The sequence below is a fragment of the Mustela nivalis genome (genome assembly GCF_964662115.1).
Source record: "Mustela nivalis genome assembly, chromosome: 20".
NCBI classification, from domain to species: Eukaryota; Metazoa; Chordata; class Mammalia; order Carnivora; family Mustelidae; genus Mustela; species Mustela nivalis.
Window position 1 is genome coordinate 28,195,428 of NC_139039.1, and position 19,733 is coordinate 28,215,160.

At 47.0% G+C, this 19,733-nt stretch overlaps 1 protein-coding gene across 2 annotated transcripts in view; it reads right to left on the minus strand.

Annotated features, from left to right (window-relative positions):
* WWC2 (WW and C2 domain containing 2) overlaps positions 1-19,733 on the minus strand; it is a 202,421-nt gene that overhangs the window by 51,935 nt on the left and 130,753 nt on the right. For both annotated transcript variants that reach the window (XM_082715818.1, XM_082715817.1), the window contains exons 7-14: positions 17,474-17,620; positions 16,358-16,431; positions 12,797-13,039; positions 7,184-7,273; positions 5,516-6,135; positions 2,087-2,216; positions 1,461-1,541; positions 1,278-1,364 (exon numbers count right to left, since the gene is read on the minus strand). In XM_082715818.1, the coding sequence (XP_082571944.1) occupies positions 1,278-1,364; positions 1,461-1,541; positions 2,087-2,216; positions 5,516-6,135; positions 7,184-7,273; positions 12,797-13,039; positions 16,358-16,431; positions 17,474-17,620 (1,472 nt within the window). The remainder of the gene's footprint in view (positions 1-1,277; positions 1,365-1,460; positions 1,542-2,086; positions 2,217-5,515; positions 6,136-7,183; positions 7,274-12,796; positions 13,040-16,357; positions 16,432-17,473; positions 17,621-19,733) is intronic.

The window sequence follows — 19,733 nt, forward strand, 5'->3', positions numbered from 1 at the left end:
CCCAGCCCCCTCCTGGAACTCTACTCCCCGCAGCTTTGATGACCGCCGATACACAGAAGCCACTCGGTCTGTTCTACTGTCTCCGGAACAATCTCACCTCGCTCTGTTTTTACTTAGACCCGGTTTCTTTTCTCTGACAAATCTTAGGAGTATTCGGATGTGAACTGAAAAGTAAGCCCACAGGGAAAACATCCAGAGCTCTTACATTTACTCTATGAAATGTCCTTCTCATTGAGGAATACATTCTCATCACCAAGGAGAACATCCCCGGCCGGGTCCAGAGTCCTGGGAAACACCCATCAACAGCTCTTTCTTATTTCCAAGTCCTTTTCTTTTCTTATTTTTTTTTTTAATTTTATTTGTTTATCTGACACACAGAGATCACAAGTAGACAGAGAGGCAGGCGGGGGTTGGGGAGGAAGCAGGTTCCCCGCCAAGCAGAGAGCCTGACATGGGACTCGATCCCAGGACCCTGAGATCATGACCCCAGCTGAAGGCAGAGGCTTTAACCCACTGAGTCACCCAGGCGCCCATTTCCAAGTCCTTACACTAGCAGCAAAGTGTGAAGTGCAGAGCTACTCGGAGATTCTGGATTTGAAGTCAGAGGTGCTGAGTTGAAATCTGGCTTCTTCCTGGGGTTCTCTGGCCATGGGCCTTTAAGAGAGCCCCTGAAAGGCAGACTCCAGAGTGTGAACGGTGGCAAGAGATCCTATAGACACATGTCACGAGAGAGTCCCCAGGCAACAGGCTACGTAGAATCATAACATCACTTAAAGTCAAATAACTTTAAGGAATTACTGTCACAGGGAGGCAAATGCTACATGCTAAGGAATGACGCGCTTACGTGTAGCATGATACGGCCTCTTGCCAAGTTGTATTGACAAGTGAAATTTGTTCACTGTATTTTCATGTAAAAGATCAGAAAATTACTTTAAACCAATAGCAGGTATAATCAAGCAATAACAAACATTTTAATTAAATTAAAATTAAAAGACTCAGGCCCCAGTATAGCATATTACAGTTTCTGGTTGTAAAGAGAGATTTAAAAAACTCTTGGTTCCTAAGCCTAACCATGAATGGATTGGATAAGCATCAAAATCTAGTACGCTTTTCGCACATTCTCCTTTACTTTTCGTTTTGTTCACTGCGGACTGAGGGCTCGGTCCGCCCTGTATGTCTTTCGCACGTTCATCTGGGCGAACTGCTCCAGCACGACGTACAATTTATCACGCGCGAACAATACGCAGCTCTTTAATTTGGTCTTTGATTTTACTTACACTTTTGAAGTATGAGGTATCAAGAAGGCGTGAAGATTTCGGAGCTGTGCTAAAATCACCATGAAGCTTGACCTTTTGGCGTCGTATCTGTCAGAAGAGAAGCGGATGAAAGCAGGAGAGGGCGCAGGCAGTTGTCCCTGCACCGGATTCGAGAACCGCCCTCCTCCACGGGCCTTCCCTTACCTGAGGCCGATCTGCACCTGGGCCGTCTCCACGATGGTGACATCCCTATCACTGTAGGGAACATCTTCAGCTTCACTAGGCCTAGGGACAGGGCAACAGGGGGCGCAGGTGAACCGTTTATGAACATGGGTATTGACTGTCTCAGTGACTGTTTGCCACTTGCTGATTCTGAATGAAAATCTGAATGAACAGCACCTCTCCAGCCCCCAGGGTACCTGACCCCAGGGAAAAAATTACTCTTTTAGATCCTTCTTCATCTTTTCAAGAGGAGTCTGCCTGTGAGCCATTCGGGCAAAGACTTCCTGATGCCTGACTTTCCTGAGCCTCCCTGGGAAGGGGGGTGTCCCCCCCAACACCCCGAGATACATTCCAGGCTTCTAATAGACACAAGAGGTTCATGTTCCAAATGAGGAGTGGCCAACAACTCCAACATTCTCCTTAAAATTGAATTTTAAGTTTCCGAGCGGGTCAGATGGGAGGTTTCTGATACACTGGAATTTTCAGGCCCAACATTTCTTTAACGCCCACCGCCCTTCCACGGCAGAGCGGACCCCCAGGCTAGAGCCCACACACACGGCTAGGAGGAGGTAACCGTGTAACGCACAAGCGCTCCTGCGAGTCCTTACTGTTTGACGAAAGCTTCGTAGACGCCGCTGTCTCCAGCCACAGACTCGTCGGACACGGCGGCCGACACGCAGGCTGTCTTCTCCCCGAGCAGGTGGCTGGCTCTTCTTTTCGGTAATGATTTTTCCACATCTAGGCAGGGGAGAGCGAGCGTGCTAATTAGCATTTATTATTAGGAAAAGCTAAATGTAAAAATACACACATGGCTTGGTAAGGAGCGATCCCAAATCAAGGACGTCACTACCGGAGTGGACAGATGTGGCCGCTTCAAGGCATCCCGATGTTACAGAGGTCCCTGGGATGCCAGTTATTTTGATCATCATTTGAGAAAGAATACAGTTTCTCTCCGTCCGGAAACGCTTGAAGGGAAGCGATAAATGACACACATGGCTGTCGGTCCCTGGCTTCTCTCTGGCAGGGAGTCACTGCAGCCCCCATCCGCCCGGTGGCAAGGAGCGAGCTGCATCCCTCAACTCTTAAAAGGTATTTCTGGAACAGAGAGCATCTAGCTACTCAATGGCAAGAAAGGTTTCTGCCTCTTCAGCTCCCCCCTTCCCTCCACGCATGTAGAGATGTAGCCCTCTACATCTCGCGGGCTACCATGCTAACAGAAGCTAAAGAAAAAAAAAGTCTTTGACTTATAGAATTCCTCACCAGCTAATACCATCAGGGGGAAAAAAAAAAAAACAACAACTTTGTGCTACTGAATCTTCAGCACCAACTCCCACTTAACTTTTATCTCTAACTCGTATTCCTACACTGTGTCCTGCGGTGAGCAGGGAGCGCTCGCTGAAAGCCACGTTCCTATGGAGTAAGCCTCGAGCCTGCAGCGCTCTTTCATCGGCGGGAGAGTGAGCCTGGATCAGGATTGCTATGCATCTCGCCCCCCTCCTGAGTCGTGACTTTACATCTTGTTAAGATGTTTAAGTTTTAACGCTTCAGATTACAGGATTGATTGCTGCATTTCCCTTTTTATTTCTGGCAGTGGGAATGCTTTCTCCTTGATGATCAAGTGCCTCTCTCCGCCCACCCCCCTTCGTGAGGGGTGAAGGTGATGACATGATTTATTGATTACCCCCGGGAATATCCGCAGCAGCTGAAATTGACTTTGACAATGACAGAGACTGAATGGAAGGACTTCGTAGTCATTCCGACGTGGTCTCTGTCCTCCAGCGGGGACTGGCGCCGGGGAGTGGGATGTGCATAAGGGAAGTCGGCTTGACCTGCAGAAGATTCCAGAGTGCTGGGGGAGAGCAAGCGGCGTCACGATCCTGGGCCACCTGACCCCCACACAGAGGTCAGACGCCCCTGAATGGGCTGAGTGCTGGTGATCTGACCTCTAGAGGATGAGTCTTTACGGTTAAATATATGCTTTTAGCTGTTTTCATGCATGGCTCTTGACATGCTTTCCAAAGAAAGCTCTCAGATATCCTTCCTTTAGGGTGACTGCTTTCTAAGGGAGCAGCTTTCTAATACAAGATGTGTTTGAAAGGTAAGAGCTCCATCCCGGAAGCTTTGGCGACGCTGTGTTCTCCGAGCAGACCCAGAAACAGGAGCAAGGCTAGCATCAGGCAAAGAGGCCCACGGACCCAGGTGGGGCTGGACCCTGGGCGGTTCTTGCGCTGGTCTCCCGGTTCTCTGGCAGCCGGCTTCACGGACCAGCCCCTCCAAACTGACTGAGTGTTGAGAATGGGTCGCTGGGGAACATTCCAAATACACAAAGAGTGAAAACAGCTTTGACATGCTCAAGAGCCTTCAAGTCCAAAGCACAGAAAACACGCCACTTTCTTCTCTTGCCTCTTCTTATGCACTTTCATGTCAGCAGCCTGTGGTAGGAACCGGGCTTAGCACTGTCCTGTTTAACCGCATGCGGTGGCACTAATTACATGAACAGACTACTCGTGAACAGAATGCTGAGTGCCAGGCCCATTAGAGGCTGTCGCTGTGTTCTGGCACCCATCCTCCCAGTACCCTGCGAGGCAGGGACTCTATCATCCCCACTCTGCAGGTGAGAAACAACAAAGCGGAGGGCCTGGGTAACGTGCTTGTGCTCGCTAGAACCAGAGGATGCAGGTGCGGCTGGCTCCAGGGGTGAAAAGCACCGTCCCCCCTCCCCCCCCCACTGCATCCTTCCTGGAGGCAGAAGGGAGGCCCCACTGCTGGCTTCTCTCGCCTGGAATCACTGAGAAAAGCCGTCTGCTCATTTTCTCTGACGTCAACGACGTCGTTGACACATCACTTGCTGCTGTGGCCCCTTCCAGGCAGTGCCACCCAAACCACACAGATGTCCCCTGTGCCCTCCAGGCCACCGGCAGGCGGGATTTCGGCCTTCAGGATCGGAAACCACACACACGTGCTGGGCTTGTCTCTCCCTTTAAACATCTAAACTGGCCAATGAGTTAAGACTTAGAATTCTCCAGACCAGAGACAGAAAATAAGGAGGCTTCCCAAAGCAGCAGAAAAGTACTTGTGAAGAGGCCTGGCCTCTTCTGTGTCACGGACACAGCGATGGGCACAGATCTGAGCAGGGCTCTTGGGGACCCACACTGGGGCTTTTAGCTCATGCTACGTCTCAGGCTAGCTCCGAGGCAGACCACGGTCCTCGGGCCACAACGGTGGTTATCAGCCAACAAGGGTACCATCCTGTTCTTTACAACCATCTCTAATATATTGAGAGCTTCCGCCTTGCAAAGGGAAACAGATATTGAAGCAAAACAAAACTAAACTAAACAAAAACCGAAAAATGAAAACTCGCCCTCCGTTTCTGTCTCTGCATAGGAAGGCAGTGGCGAGGGCACGATGGGCGGCACTTTCCTGGGCTGCAACTAGCAGAGCGGCCAGCAGATGGCAGCCTAACACCACCACATCAGAACCCGCTCCCCCCCCCCCCAATTCACTTCGGGAAGAAAGGGAGAGACGAGCCTGAAACAAAAATTGTATTTATACAGAATTCCCTGAGCAATCTAAACATTGAACCCTGATACTAATTAGCTGCTATGCTAATTGCCTTGGTTTTAATCTGTTTTAGGCCGACTTTTAAAAGAAAGCCCTCTTCTTTCGCCTTGCTATTTCAGAGCCCGAATCTATTTGGCGGTGTGAAGTGTGTTCACAAGACCTGTCCCCAGCCAGCTGCCACCGTACAAACAGGATGGTGGACTATAGGACAGACACTTCGTGATTAAATCTATTAAGCAGGGAAGGCAACTTTTATTTGATAAAGAAAAAATGTCTAGTCTAGGTATATCAGTAAAAACTCCTTCTCAAATGAAGCCGAGAGAGAGAGAGAGAGAGAGAGAGAGAGAGAGAGAGAGAGAAGGGTGGCGGGTGGAGGGGAAGGAACCACAATTTGTTTCCATGGAAAAAGCAGCCCTCCCACCATTCTTCTTAAAATAATTAAGGGGGAGGAGCCGGAAGCAAAGGTCTCTGCTCACCTGCAGTTCCTTCATAGGACGGCTCCCGGGCACATTCCCCGAGGTCCTTATCCTCCGCGAGAGGCTGGGACACTCCTCCTGAATGAGAATCCAGCAAGATCTGACTTTCGCCGAGGCTGAGGTCTGCAAAATGGCCACTCAACTCACAGTCTTCAAAGTCAGCAGTGAACCGATGGAGAGGGACATCGTGAGCAGACATGGGGAACGTGCCTTCTAGAACCAAGGGAGAGCCGGGAGGGGACAGGGAGGAGAGGGAGGACCGTGAGGACAGGGACGTCACAGACTTGGGGGCCTCAGTCCGTGGGGGCGTGTGGCCTGCGGCCGCGGCTGCCGCCCCGCAGGGACCACTCTGGCCGGGCTGGCTGGGGGACTTGACCACTTCGTGTTCATGGATGGTGGTGATGGGTCCGGAAGGAATGTAGCCGCCTTTCTCCTGCAGAAGGAGGTCCAGTTTGCACTGGTAATCCGTGTCCGTCTGGTCGCTCTGACTGGTGTAATAGAGCTCTCCGGAACTCAGGGAGCTGAGTGAGCCCCTGCTGGAGGTGTTCAGAGACCCCCGGCTGGAGGCCAGGGAGCCCAGGCTGCTCCCAGACGACATGGACAGGGTGCTGGCCGAGAGGCTGAGGGGAGAGGGGCCCTCGCTGTGAAAACTGGTATGACACAGAAACCCAAGCACGATGCCCACCGCCTCCTCCGCACCCCAGAAGGAAGGAACCCAGTGGCGCCAAATAGCATAATGACGGGGGTGGGGGGCGCAGAAAAATAACCCGTTATTATATTACCTATTGCTATGCTGACTCATGAACACTTTCATCTTGGCTCTCTACACAGCAACTCTGTTCTGACTAAAGATCGAGTCCCTTTTGCAAAAACTAAAGCCAAGAAAGTAAAATACCTACCGACAAATCTATCTCCACAGAAAGCCTGCAGCAAGCAGGCGAGTTAATAATAGGGAAGGGGAAAAACAGTGTATATGGTACGGAGTGCTACTGCAATTATTTTGGTTAAAGAATAAAGCTTTAAAACTTGACAGAGAACAAAGGCGAGCTGATGAAGACAGAGAGGCTTCACACAGGCCCCTGTCTCCCTCGGGGTGTGCGTGCTGAAGGAGTGAACACGGAGCTAACTATTTTAAGGCAAATCTTTCTTCCCCCCTCCCTTTTTAAAAGAAAGCGTGATCTGAAGAAATGTGTCATTTCCTAAGTATGTCTTCACAGCTAAAATATATAAACTGTATCTTCTTCCCACAATATCTTCCACCTATGACTTTGGGGTTTGTGGGGGGAAAAAAATCTATGCAACTTTAAATTTGATCATCCAAGTTTTAATTTTATTAGCGTAACTATTTTATTTACTTTTTAAAAAAAATATTTTATTTATTTATTTGAGAGAGAGAAAGACTGAGAAATCACAGAGGCAGAGGGAGAAGCAGACTCCCCATCGAGCAGGGAGCCCAATGTGGGACTCGATCCCGGGACCCTGGAACCATGACCTGAGCTGAAGGCAGACGCCTGACTGACTGAGCCAGCCAGGTGTCCCAATTTTATTCACTTTCTAATAGTTGAACATAAAGGGAAAAGTAACCCAGAATGAACCAAAACCTGCCTGAATGTAGTCAAGAAAATGTAGTCAAGAAAAACCTTTCCCTTAAGAACCAAGCAGGCTTACCTCTTAAGTTGTGAATGCAAACAAGTAGTCAATTTAGTACTTTCTTCAAGTTTCTGTAGGAGCTCTTTCCTTCGCTCTTCCAATTTCAATCTAGAAAAAAGAAACAGATATGAATTTATTTCCATGTAACTACAATAAAACTGAAACTGAAGGAAAAGATTCTTATTGTACAAACATCATGTACCATGAGGGGGAAACGCAAATGAATGGACAGGAGAGAAAACAGAGCCACCGACGAGAGGCAAAGTGGGCCAACCGTCCATGGCCACACTTAGCGAAGAAGGAGATCTATTCCGAATCAACGTTACTGAGAATCTAAAACATTTTAGTATTCTAAAATTTTCTTAAATGTTTGTGTTTTTAAAAATTATGTTATGTCAGTCACCATACAGTACATGTTCTGTGATTCAGTTTGTGTATAACACCCAAAGACTTGTGTTCTCACAAGGCATGGAAAGACAGCCAGGAGGAAAATCACAAACCACTAAGAAAGATCACAGAATCCTTCCACAGGCCTGGGATTTGGCCTAAAGTTACTAAAATACTCGACAGGAGTAACAGAGAACCGTGAAAGACTGTCCTGAAGTGCTGGAATTGAGAAGGACTCTTCCCAACTGATACTCAGTGACAAAAATTCCAATCTTATTTTGATGAGAATTTCAGCAATTAAGAAACAAATTAGTCCATATTGCCAGGGTGAACTCATTTGGGCTTAACGGTTTCAACAAGGAAAAGACACAAAAGTGATTTCCCTTCCTACCCTATAGCACATCTCATTGTCTGCACTGATGATCACGAAATTTCATCCACATTCAACTGACCAAGGTTTTAAAAACTGAGGAGTGTTGGGGAACTGTGTATGTGAGTAAGTCATTTAAAAATGTATCAAGTGCACAGTCTATGTCACCTGTCTTTGGACATCCCTGGAATGAGCAGGTCCAGAGCAGTCAAGGACCACAGAACAGGACCAAGAAGACCACTGTGGTTTCTGGTGGATCTCCTGCTACTAATCGTGTGTCCTTAAATGAGTCACTTAGTCAAGGGGTCCCAGCTTTCTCATCTGCAAATTGGCGATTAAAACCCTACTGTGTCTGTCTGCTAAGGCTGTTATAGGGATCAAATGCAGTGATGTATGTAAAAGTGCTCTACAGACATCAAAACAAACCTTCCTGGTACAAAGCCTCAGCATGCCTTGCAAGGTGGGCATATAAAAATTAGCTACTTTTCTTTGGAGAAAAATAAAATTTCCCTAATTTCTAACCTCTTTGAAATGTATGTTTTAGGCTGTAAGGAAACATGCCCATATTTTATTTATACCTACCTACCCTTTGAAGTGTCACCAACACAATTTCATTATATGTTTAAAAAAAAAAAAAGCAATTCTTGTCATTTTGTTTAGTACTTCAAAGCATGATAAATTCTTAATTCCCAGCTTTCGAAGGTGTATTTTGGAAAGGAGTAGACGGTCCCTATTTTTTTAATCTCTTAAATATAAACAAAAACTCAACATGAAAAAAAAAAATTAATACAACTGAGATGAACTGAATTAGAAGGTAAAGGTCTGGAGAAAGGCCCCAAATCCACTAAAATCAATGTCTTCTGAAACAGGAGAAACACTTTTGAATTAAGTTCTAAAACGGAATACTGCACTAAGTAATGAAGGCTTTCCTGGTGTGTTAAGGAGGCTTCAATAAGACATTAGTGTGCTTCATGCTGAAATTTTAAAATCCCTGTCTTCGTCCCAAGTGATGGTCCCCATTCTGGCCTCCTCAGGCCCACTGCTAAGGCCCTCTATGGCTTCGAGCGGCCGAGCCTGCCTTCATGTTCTTGTTGGTATGCTCCCCAGTCAGACCTGAAGCTCCTGGAAAGCACCAGCTCTTTCTCCCTCTTCTGCCGGGGCTGCCTGAAGAGCCTGGAGCCCCTCCTGGCACAACCTCAGGGCCGGTGGTCGGTTTCCAGATAACACCTGCCTTGGGAGAAGCACAAGGAAGGCACTCAGGAGCCCTTCCAGTGGGGTGGCCGTCTTTGATCGGGCACCCCACTCCCATCTCTGATGGAACCACGGAAGCCAGAAGTCTTCCGCAGATTCCGGGTGTCCTCTGTAGGAAGCATCCTGCCCTCACCAACGTCCCCCTGACCAGGGATTACAAGAAACTGCTAAGATCAGCCCCTTTGAGAGGGTGCGTGCCTGTCTCTCCAAGCCCTTCTCCACGGTGAGAAAGGATCTTCTCAACCCGGCCCCTAGAAGATTCCTTTCCTCCTGGTCCTACTGACCCACACTATCCATTCATCTGCGCTTCACAAGACAAGGGCAGCGTCTTCACACTGTCCTCTCTCTGCCCTTGTGCCCAGAGAGAAGCACCTGCCCGGTCTCTGCCTGATGAAGACCACCCAGAACGTTCCACCTAGGGAAAATGTCATGTCATCTATAGAAGAAGTGCCTTTTCCATTAAAAAAATGACACTCATACCCCCAACCTACTTGCTTTAAAATTTTTTCAGAATCAGAGACAGAAACATTCACATAATTAAGAAACAATTAAGACATGCTGGCACGAAGACAAAGCTCTCAAGCAAGAGAATACAGAGCTGTGAGAATATGAATCTGAGAAAATACGGAGCAACGTTATGGTCTCATCAGCTACAGTGTTCTGCAGCACAGAAGTTTTGGAATTTCAACAGCTGTATGGCAAGGACACGGAAGATGTGTAAAAGGTCCCACACAGCAGATATTTTAAATTTGAGAGTGACTCGTGCTTGCTGGTGGTCCCTCATGGTGAGCATCTCCCTCTCCCCGAAGTGCTTTATGACCCATAGTGGGGGCTTCGTCACTGCCATTTAAGCGCTTGGCCCGGGTGCAGGGCGGTGCTGGCGGCACACACGGCTGGGGGCCTCTGGGGTCAGGTGAGCTCAGTCCAGAGGAGACCACCTTGTGGCGCTGACTCAGACTCTTGCCCGAGGCCACCCCTGGAATCAAGAGAAGCCCGTCACGCTAATGGCAAACAGGACCCATTTGGGAGGACGCAGAAGCACTCTGTCTGGCAGCTGGGGAGGAGCCAAGAGGAAACGTAAGGATTTAGAACTGGCAAAGCACGATTTGTTTCATGATGAAATGAGGTTTTACAGGGTGAATCGTATTTCCCAGAAGCCTCTCCCGACACCACTGCTTTAGCCCGAGGCCGCAGGCTGGGTACAGAAGCACTCTCTTGTCCTCTGGGCACCCCATTTCAGTTCAATAGTAACAATAAATGGAAGAGAAACACTGTGTGTGCACGAGGGGGCAGGAAATAATGATCAAGAAATGTAAGCGAGTACGGGGGGCAGAGGGCAAAGTCACACCACTGACAACAGACACCCAGCCCAAAGCCGCGCTGTCCCAGCAAATACAGGACACGGTGCTCCCTTCGGCTGGTGGCTCTGCTCTTCTGGATGCATGAGATGCTGGGCCGTCCCGCGTCCCCAGAGAGCAGCGAGACAATGTCAAGTTGCTCAAGCAAGAAAGCATTCGTCCCCTCAAGCTTATACGACAACATAATGACGGGATTTGGTTTCCAGCCACCAACCAACACATGACAGATACAAAACACAACTGTACACACGTCCCTTTTTGCCAACAGCCAATTGTGGGAGACAGGGCCATGCAGGTATCGGAAGTTAGAGGGACTTTCAAACTGCTTCCTTATTCCCCATCTGACACAAACCCCACGGTTTGTCTGGATCTCACTAAGTATACAATTATTTTATGTAAGTATTTCACAGCTCCTCTTCCCGAAGGGCTCAAACGCACTCTTTCTGCTGGAATTTGGACAGTTATTACATGTACTACGCACAAGCCAAGGTATAAAAGCCAGAACCAAGGCACTTAGGAACAAACTGTATTTTTAATGTTACTTCACCAGTCATTTTCGAAGCTCTAGCCCTAATAAAAAAGACAGACAGGATATCACGCCCATAAAACCTGGTTAAAACGAACACACACAGGGTGCCTGGGTGGCTCAGTGGGTTGGGATCAAGCCCCACATCGGGCTCGCTGCTCAGCAGGAAGCCTGCTTCCCCCTCTCTCTCTGCCTGCCTCTCTGCCTGCTTGAGATCTCTGTCTTCAAATAAATAAATAAAATCTTTAAAAAACAAAACAAAACACAACAAAATCTTTAAAAAACAAAACCCGAACACACACTTGTCTTCTCACTCCCGGAACAAATCTAAAGGCTGCTTCCAGGCCCTTCCCGGGTTCACACACCACAGAGAACAGAAGAGAGGCGCTCAGTGCGTTCTGTACATCTGATGGGAACACTTAGTGTGACACTGGACGCGAATGCCCTTGCTGCTTCCTATGTGCGTCACACAAAAGCTACTCGTTTCGTCCTATTTACTGGCGATTAGCAAACGTTTATCCTACAAACTGAAGATCTATAATCACAGACAGGACATCAAGGTAACTCAGGAAAGCAATAGAATTCTGCCCTCTCTCCCTTACATTTTGCTCCTCTGGTCTCCGTGCGGTGGATCGTCCGCCGCCAGCCTCGCTCACGCCTGCTGTGAGGGTGAACCTTCAGTCGGCACCACCAGAACCGACCAGCAACATCCGAGATCTTTCCTCCTACCGCCCCCCCCCCCACACTTCCAAGATTCCGATAACATGTAGACACACAGCCCTCCACATTCACAGAGGACATGGAATTCGAAGGCCAGAAGCCATGAAGTTTTAAAAAAAAAAAAAAATCAATTGGATTACGGGTGGGTGTTTTAAACTTACTTCTGGGCCACCTGAAATGATACGGATGTGACCTTCCATCCTGTCCTCCTGGGACAGGCAGTGCACCTGGACTGCTGGCCTAGAGAACAGAAGGCTGTGCGGGGGTCCGAGCGGCCTCAGGGCTGTGGCTGGAACAGGGGCGGGGCCACACCCGCCAGTGAGGCTGGGACCCGGGGCGCCCTCGGCCATGCCTCAGCAGCAAACACCCACACGTTCCCCTGCCTGACCCTGCAGCTGATCCGCTTGCAGAACCGGATTTTCTCAGATTCGTGATCCTTTCGCACCTTCCCCCGGAAAGATCAGAAAACCACGACTGGGGTTTCCCTTTACATTTTCACCTGCTTTGCAGGAGGGGCTCAACTGACAAACGCAATCCCAGGAAACATTCTGTGACCTGTTAAGATATCAAAGGGAGCAAGCTGTCTTTCCCTTGTGAAACGAAAAGCAATAAACTTTTGCATTCTTGTGAGTCATAAACCCCCGAGTAGGAAGCTGCCACCACTGTAACAGCCCAGATAATGTTTCTTATCAGAGTGCGATAGTTTATAGCCATTGTTATCAGACTCGGTCCGTGATGGACTGCATTCCTGGTTTTATGTCAACATTCCTTACTTGTTCAACATCTGTCACGGGCATTTTCGCGTTCCTAACCGGCAGAAGAACTGGGACTGCAGCCCGGACCGAGGGGTGGGGGGCCTTACTGCCCTACGGAGAGAAAGTCCCTTGGGGTCGGGGCTCCATCCACCGAGAAGAGATGTGATGGAGGTTTCCAGAGACCCGGGGCACCGGGCATCCAGGCCCAGCCCAGGTGCGCGCACATGGTCTGCTGCGTCCTTGTCCCCAGGGACGAGAACGAACCTCTCGGCCAGGGCCCGGCTCGGGGGACCCCGCACGGACAACAGCTCCTCCTCCAGCCGCTGCCTCTCGGCCTCCAGGCGCTCCAGCTCGTCGCGGGAGCGCTTCTGCGGGGTGACGAACTGCAGCTCCTTCAGAAGCTCCTCCTTCTCGTGGATCAGCATCAGCTTCTCCTTCTCGATGTCCAGCGCCCCGGGCCATGTCTCGCTGTCCAGTTTCGACAGTTCGATTTTTAGGTTGGCCATACTAAAAATAAAGCGGTGAGAGGGGGGGTGCAGGCTTAGAACTCTCCAGAAAGTGAGAACACAAAGCAGGCTCAGTTGGAGGGGGTTGCTGGAGGCTTGCCGTCCTGACTTCCCACGGAGGCCGGGGAAGAGGAGCACCCCCGTCTGTCCTCCAGGCCCTGGGCCTCACTCGACACTGGCTCTCGTCGGCCGCCTTTTCCTCACCTTTCCCACAGCTGCAAGTACCGGCCTATCTGAGAAAAGAGTGAAGGTCAACGTACACTGAAGCTTAAAAGCCAGGGAGCTCTGGGAGCTGCGGGTGCCACCCTGATGTGTGATCACCTGTGCAGGGTGACAGGAGGGACACCTGGAGGGCTTCCGTTTAAAAAAAAAAAAAAAGGTAAATAATGTCTGAAGTGACACTATTACAGATTTTTTGTTCCTCTGGGTAAAGACGCTGGCCCCCAGTAAAACGGTAGTCCCACGGTGGGATGGGCAGCAACTGGGATATCAGGCAGTCAGGGAAGGATGAGGGGAGACGAGACAGCAGTGGCTTGGCCAACCAGTGTTAAAGCAAGTCAATCCAGCAGGTTCCACATGGCCAAGGAAAAGGGAGCAGCCCTGCCCTCCCCGGCCTCCTCCACCCGAACCCGCCTTCAGCGAGCTATGCGGTGTGAAATCAGTGTCTACACTGCTTACTAAGTGCTCACTGACCAGCCCTGTAGACGTGACTGCACGGGGGACAGGGATGGGAGGTGGAGAAGGAAATTCCAGCGGAGGCGAACATCACTGGTTTCGTAGTTTTGCCTGACCTCGGATTACACCATGCCTCAAGCTAAGCGGTCAAGTTAGCTTCTGACAGAATGAGAACGTTCTGACATCCCCGAGATCAACGACTTGCTCTGGGGGCACCGTGTGGACTATCGGGAGGGTTCACAAGGCAAATCATGAACACAGCTGACGTTGGCCCAGGGAATCTAGATGCCCACATGGAAAAAAAAAAAGCTGAATGATCCCTGCGGATACTGTTACAGCACATACCAGTACACGAAAAACAGAAAGAGGGCATTTGATTTTCCTTTTTAATGGAAGAAGTTGTAGAAGGAAGGAAAAAAGGTAAGCAAAATAACGTCATCAGGACAAAGATGGAAGTATAGCTACGTTCTTGCACCATAGTTTCTTGTCTGAGTTAAAGAGAAAAGACCGTCCTCTCTCACCGGCACTGCATGTACAACGTGCTTCTGATGTCCACCCCAGCGCCTGCTCTCATGGCAGAGGTAACATCAGCCATTCTTCAGCCAGAACCACAAAACTAAACACAACTGTCTCAAAGTGCTAGGAAATTAATCATTAAAATGCTAAATAAGCATGAGATTATGAGCTTCGTTAAGCACACGAAACGAAGGCTGGAGGAGAAAACAAGTTTCAGGGAAACACAGCCCGCATCTTAGAACTGAGGAAGAAAAGCATTTGCAACATATGCATAAACGCTTGAGGTTTCCCTTCTCATCAGCATTGCTAGTAACTTTAAATAAAACCCCAAATGAGAACGGGACAGCAAAGCAACCAAATGGGAAAGAACCCATGTCTTGAGCTTTGATGCAACTGAATTAAGAACTGAACCAGGAGCGACAACATGATGAAGGGAAGAGAGGCATCTATTACTTGTGGGATCGGGCATTAGGTGGGTCTTGGGTTTTATTTGGAAAGGGTACACCAGATCTGGGGACCAAAATATGATGAAGATTTCCAGGTGCACCTAGGAAGAGAAATGCTGTGTAAGCTCCAGATGGAAAAAGCCGTTCGCAGCCAGACGCACGCAAAAGCTCCAGCTGGTCCCAGCTGGTCCAAGGGAGGTCAAGTTGAGCCCCAAAGAACAAAGAACCCAGGGGCACGAGGCCTGGTTCTCCAAAATTAATTGAGTTCCGGCCATTCTCCTTCAAAATGCCAGGCAGAGATGCTGGGCTTTGTTTACAGCAGAACCCAGGAGCTGTGGCTGCTGCTGGGTTGGTATACTCACAGAGGGCCACAAACAGTACCCACCAGAGGTTTCCACATCACGGGGCCACAAAACCACAAGGAGTCCTCAATTCTTGGTGGTGGGCAAGGCATTACCTAGGGCTCTGAGAAGCAGCCAATAAAGTATACACAATTCTTGGATAATCTACCTAGGAAAACTTAAAGGCATTGAAATTAGCTGAGTGCAATGCTGTTCAGAGAAACCAAGTGACTTGCTCAAGCACACGTGGTTAGTAATCTGTAGAACAAAGCTTACGGGTTTTGTTCTTTTTTTCAGTCATCAAAGAACCAAGTAATATTAGTAAGTGAGGTTACAAAGAGGCAAATATCGTATTTAGACAAATCAAATAATTGTTTTGTTAAAGCCAGATAACCTCCAAGAACTTCAGCTAATTACTTTTAAATAATCCGCATCACCAATGACAATGGATAATACTTCATTATCTATCCGATGGTCCTGTGATAGCAAACTGTGACCTTCTAACAGGTTCTCAGCGGAGCCTTCCATGTTCTCAAGGAGGAACATGGTAACCTTCTCGGTCGCCTACAGGGTGGTAGTACAATTTTTTCCCCTAAATAATAAATCATTTTTTTCTTCCTAAATAATAAATCAAAGCATTTTTAAACTCTAAAAAGGAAAATAACGAAATCAAATAGAATAGCATGACCGTCTCCCTCAAAATGAGCAAGGCGTCCGTATTATGAAAACAAGTTGAGCGTGTCTGCTGGATGAGGAGGGAGAAGTCTCCTGAGCCTTCCCCAAGCAGAGCTACAAGGTGAGGAGAAGAAAGCACAGGGTTCCCAGGGTCTAGAGGATAAACGAGGGAAACAAGAATCTCTTCCCCTTTGCCCTGAAAGTCAGTTGCCAGAACAGATATCTCTGCATCTTCCAGAACGTTGGCGGGAACTCTTCCCTCAAAGCAAAGGAATTACAGCTATTTACCTAGAGGTTCTCGGCCACTGTCAAGTCCTCTACCCAAGCTACTGTGCCACCATTCTACCTGAGAAACTGATCTTCCCACTTCTACTTGGGAGTAAGTACTGGACACGCTCTAAGCTTCTTTCTTCCAGAAGAGAAGGGGCAATGTCATGCGCACGCTTCTCACTAATTCTCCCTGTCCTTCAGCTGTGGGGGGGAAACAGCGAGCAGAGAGGGTGGTCTGCAACCCTTACATCTAAAAACCCTCAAGAGAAACCTTGGTAAGAAGGCATTGGGGAACACCCAGCAGATGTCACTATAGGAATAAAGATTAATTCTGGGAAAGAAAACACTGTTGGTGCCCACTGACCACTGAACACGGAAGAGCTCCCCTTTTGTTACCTTCTTTTGGCTTCTTCATACTGTAGGCTCAGCCTGACCTTTTCAGCTAAATTTGATCTACTTCTCACTCCGATCTGGTAAATAAACAAAAGAGAAAAAAAGTCAATTAACTCTGCTAATGAATGAAGGTAAACTGCTTTTGTTTCTAGGAGGCACAAGTAATTGGAAAACTAAAGAAGATGGTCTTGAAATGGGGAACACCAGTTTTAAAAGGCACTTACTTTCTAGTCTCAGTAGGGGCAAAACATTTCTTTTTAATTCAAGCTTGTCTGTTTTTCAAAGACCCTTTGAACATCATTTTCTCCACACATTCAATTCAAGATAAAAAGTATTATGTCAATGTTTCTGGTATCTCAGAGTTTACGAAGGGTGTACAGGTCAATAAAATTTATGAACTGAAACTAATTTCCTTGCCTCCTTGAGCTCAAATTCCATCATCTAGCTTCTAAATGCAAAAACCATAACCTACATAACTTCAAAAACTCATTTTTCAAGCAGGTAAGTCTTATTGTTGATCACTATCTGGTTCATTTTCATAGCAGAGAACTCAAGGAAGTAAGAGAGAACACAAAAATAGCAGTGAATGAACTAGAAAAGTAAGTATCCAATGAATAGCATTCCAAAAAGAGAATGCAAAAGCCGTTAACAGGAGTCAAGCCATGGCAAGTATCTTCAAATCCTGAGCATAAACCTCAATTTAAAGTTTTAATATAAATAACCTTTGATCTACAAAAAATATTTTTTAAGGCGTATTTTTTTGTTTCTCATTAGCCTCAATGTTTAATTGAAAAGATCTAAATTTTGAAGACCTTAAATGTAATAGGAAAAACTTAAATTCTCATGCATCTCTACCCTTTCAACAACATCTCCATATAAATACAGTCTGAGAAAATTTGAACCAAGCCGTTCACATGGACAGATCCTGATACGCTTGGCACCCAGACAGAAAAGGTAAGACTCCGGGTTTTTAAAAGCAATCTAGGAGGCAGAAATGGTGACTCCACACAGCTGTGAGGCAAACTACTTCGCTAGCTCCTGTCCCACTTGCCATCCATCCTGTAATTCGGGCTCGTCAAAGACAGTGCTAGGGCCAACCCTTCCCCACGGATAACTTACGTCTCCAGAAATGCTTGTCTGTGACCCGGCGTCAAGGGTCTGTCTGGAGAGAGATAAATTCGAGTTCACAGGACTGGATCTCAGGTCTGGCTCGGACGTGCCAATGCTCTGATCCAAGTGGAACCGCTCCTGCAGCTTAGCCAGACTCTGTTCAGGAAACACAAAGTCCGACCTAGAGCTTAACACTTAAGATGCAGAACCTTGCCAGCAGGTCAACTCAAATCAAGAGACGCAATCTCAATAGAAAAAAACGACTTTATTTTAACAGGTACTTATCACTTTAAATGACTGAATAAATAAGATGAGACTATCATTTTGCACAAATCCATGTGTGACTCTGGAAGTATCTGAGATAATCATAAACAGGTTATCTTACCTTCCCCAAGACAGCCCGGGAATTACTCCTGCTGTGCGTAATGGCATCTTTATACACGATACATGCATTTCTTGTTTTTAAAATTTCATTGAAAAGAGCTCTATTTTAAAAAGACACGTTTTCACTTCTCATTTCATACAGCAGGAATTATGGAAACATGGACTACCTATAATGCAATCTCATTGCAGATACAGCAAGAAAACTTCCTCTGCAGCAGACTCCTGGAATGATGCTTTTCGCACATCGGGATGGAACCCAAGGGATTATCGGCTCCTACTACCGGCAGGGATGAGGAGCCCGAGGGCCAGGAGTCCCAGTCCTGGTGGCTGATCCAAGCTTGCTGTTACACCCACACTTAGTAAACTGAGCTCACTTTAACAAGAGGACGTGAGCAAGGGACAGTGTTAAGAAGGAGAAAAAAATCTTAGCTACGCTGCTACCAACCCAGATTCCCCTCTTAAAACACTAATAAAAATGGTAAGAAACTCATTATTACTAACTTTAAGAAAAGCCAGGATTTAATCCTGACAGTGACAATTCTTATAATAAAAAATGAGAAATGTCCCCCCAAATTAGAAATTTCAGAGATCTGATAGGTGCTTTTTACCTAAACTTCTTTATTTTCTTTCAGAGGAGTATTTAGGCAAAATGCCTGTGTGAGAGGGATAAAACTCAAGCAGTCCCATCAAATAATATACTATAGAAAAGAACAAAGAAATCTTTTAGTGACTCTGGGCAATTCTTTTCCATTTTTTCATCAGTACGGTGAAAAGACAAGTATTTTTTTAATCTGTCCGTGTCGACCATGCTCCTCATCAAATTAGTAGGTCAGGACTAGCATGTTTTTTGATGAAAAAGAAGAGACTAGAAAATCAATTCAGACCACGTTGCTAGTATTAAGAAATAAGTATTAAGAGATACAGTGTGTGGGGGCACCTGAGCCTTTGGCTCCAGTCGTGATTCCAGGGTCTTGGGATCAAGCCCCATATTGGGTTCCCTGCTCAGCGGGAAGCCTGCTTCTCCCTTTCCCTCTCCCCCTGTTTGTGTTCCCTTTCTCGTTGTGTCTCTCTCTGTCAAATGAATAAATAAAATCTTAAAAAAAAAAGAAAGAAAAGAAATATGGTGTGTGGGTGTGTGTGTGTCCCAACATAAAGTATATGTGCTGCCGAAGCGAGCACTGTGTGTCCCAACATAAAGACACTGGTGTGTGACTGGGTTGTCATTAGAATATATCTCTTACAGTGGTTCATGGTCAAAGAGCTCCGAAAGTCATAGAAGCTCCCACTTAATGTCCCTCTCAGCTCTAATGCTGATTGCCCTACCTACTAATTAATTGTTTTTTATACTTTAGGTAATTGAAAAGAAATCTAATCTTTTAATTTAATCTGGTCTGTGTATAAATCCAAATTTCTTCTTTATAGGAACAGTTAAAGATAACCTCCAATTGCTGAATTATAAAGTTCCAATGTAAATTTGCTCAAGTTCTCAACTTTTCCCAAAGGACCTGTGATGTGCATTTTAGGAATTACTCATTTAATCACCAAGATTATTGTGGAACAAAACAAAAATACCTCCAAATAAATTTTTCTATGTTTCATATATATATTTAAAACCACATACTCTAGAAGCAAGGCTGCCTAGGTTTAAACCACAGTCCTACCACTTCTGCGCTGTGTGACTTGAAGTTGCTTAATTTTTTTTGTATTGCAATTTCCTGTCTGTAGGTAAGGATAATACGAGCCCATCTCCAGGGTTGCCATCAGAATTAAATGCGCTACTTTCATGCGAGGCAGGGAGAAGATGGCCCAACACACAGTCAGAGCTCAGAAGGATTTGCTATTAATACTATTATCTTTTCTATTTGATCTCTTCTTGCAAGTTATT